The 1,368-nt window shown below is 42.4% G+C and overlaps 1 protein-coding gene across 3 annotated transcripts; it reads left to right on the top strand.

Moving 5' to 3' along the window:
- Nucleotides 1-55: 55 nt before the first annotated feature.
- LOC108356983 (uncharacterized) lies at nt 56-918 on the top strand. 3 transcript variants are annotated; one of them, XM_017608078.1, is made up of 2 exons: nt 56-311; nt 396-918. In XM_017608078.1, the coding sequence occupies exons 1-2, from the start codon at nt 95-97 to the stop codon at nt 677-679; spliced, it is 501 nt and encodes a 166-aa protein (XP_017463567.1). In that variant the 5' UTR covers nt 56-94; the 3' UTR covers nt 680-918. The 3 variants fall into 3 exon arrangements, with proteins under 3 accessions (XP_017463567.1, XP_017463569.1, XP_017463568.1); XM_017608080.1 differs by having other exon boundaries at nt 56-335; nt 420-918; XM_017608079.1 differs by having other exon boundaries at nt 56-343; nt 428-918.
- The last annotated feature ends 450 nt before the right edge of the window (nt 919-1,368 follow it).

Raw genomic sequence — 1,368 nt, 5'->3', positions numbered from 1 at the left:
TTATGTAAATGAGCAAGTCGATCTTGTCTTGGGAGGGGACATATATCCCTATATAATTTTGAGTGGCATTAAGAAGAATGTTCTTAGTACCCTTATGGCACAAGAAACAGTGTTCGGTTGGATACTGACTGGTCGTGCTGATGCAGTCAACCCAACCAACAATAATAGAGTATCGTTCTTCAATGAAGTGGCCCTAGACAAACAGCTAAGCTCTTTTTGGGAACTTGAGGATCTTCCACGAGATAAAACTGCAACAGCTGAGGAAGCAAAGTGCGAGGAGCTTTACAAGCGTACAACACAGCGGAATCCAGATGGGAGGTACATCGTGTCGCTTCCTTTCAAGGCGGAGTTCCCGGCTGNAGAGCCTTACAAGCGTACAACACAGCGGAATCCAGATGGGAGGTACATCGTGTCGCTTCCTTTCAAGGCGGAGTTCCCGGCTGATATAAACTTAGGGCCATCACTCAAAATCGCGTTTTCTCAATTTTACAAGAACGAAACTCGACTTAGAAAAAATCCAGACTTACAGAGGGAATATAACAAAGTCATAATGGAATACGAGACAATGGGCCATATGTCTAAAGTTAATGCAATTCAGTCAGCAGATGCAGTCGACAGTTACTATTTACCACATCACGCTGTGGTAAAAGAAGAGAGTACTACGACAAAGGTTCGGTAGGTTTTCAATGCTTCGTCGTCTTCAACCAATGGTGTCAGCCTGAACGATATTCTTCTCCCAGGGTCAGTGCTTCAGTCTGATTTACCAGTGTTGATTCTCCGCTGGAGACTTTTTAGATACGTCTTCAATAGCGATATTGAGAAGATGTATAGGCAAATTCTTGTAGACGCCAACCAAACGAAGTACCAACGAATAATTTTCCGTACGTGTCCAAACGAACCAATTAGTATTTACGAACTAAAGACNAGAAGATGTATAGGCAAATTCTTGTAGACGCCAACCAAACGAAGTACCAACGAATAATTTTCCGTACGTGTCCAAACGAACCAATTAGTATTTTCGAACTAAAGACTGTTACTTTCGGTATAAATTGTGCTCCTTATCTCGCGATAAGGACATTGCTCCAGCTAGCTGATGACTCAGAAAGCCTCTATCCTATAGCCTCGAACATTTTACGAAAAAGTATGTATGTCGACGACGTTCTTGCCGGAGGACATACTATTGACTCCGCGATAAAAGCCAGGGATGAGATTTCCGCAGTTTTAAAATCAGCTGGTTTTCCACTTAGAAAATGGACGTCGAATTGCAATAAAATATTGCAAGGCATACCAAAAGCACATCTGCTGAGNGGTTGAGGTATTTAGGTTGGCTAGCTCCAATGATAATTGTCGCGAAAATACTTATGCAGA

The sequence above is a fragment of the Rhagoletis zephyria genome, unplaced genomic scaffold (genome assembly GCF_001687245.7).
Source record: "Rhagoletis zephyria isolate East Lansing unplaced genomic scaffold, Rhagoletis_zephyria_1.1 Rzeph_scaffold_68492, whole genome shotgun sequence".
NCBI lineage: Eukaryota > Metazoa > Arthropoda > Insecta > Diptera > Tephritidae > Rhagoletis > Rhagoletis zephyria.
The sequence above is the reverse complement of the archived record's forward strand: the minus strand, read 5'-3'. Positions and strand labels throughout refer to the sequence as shown.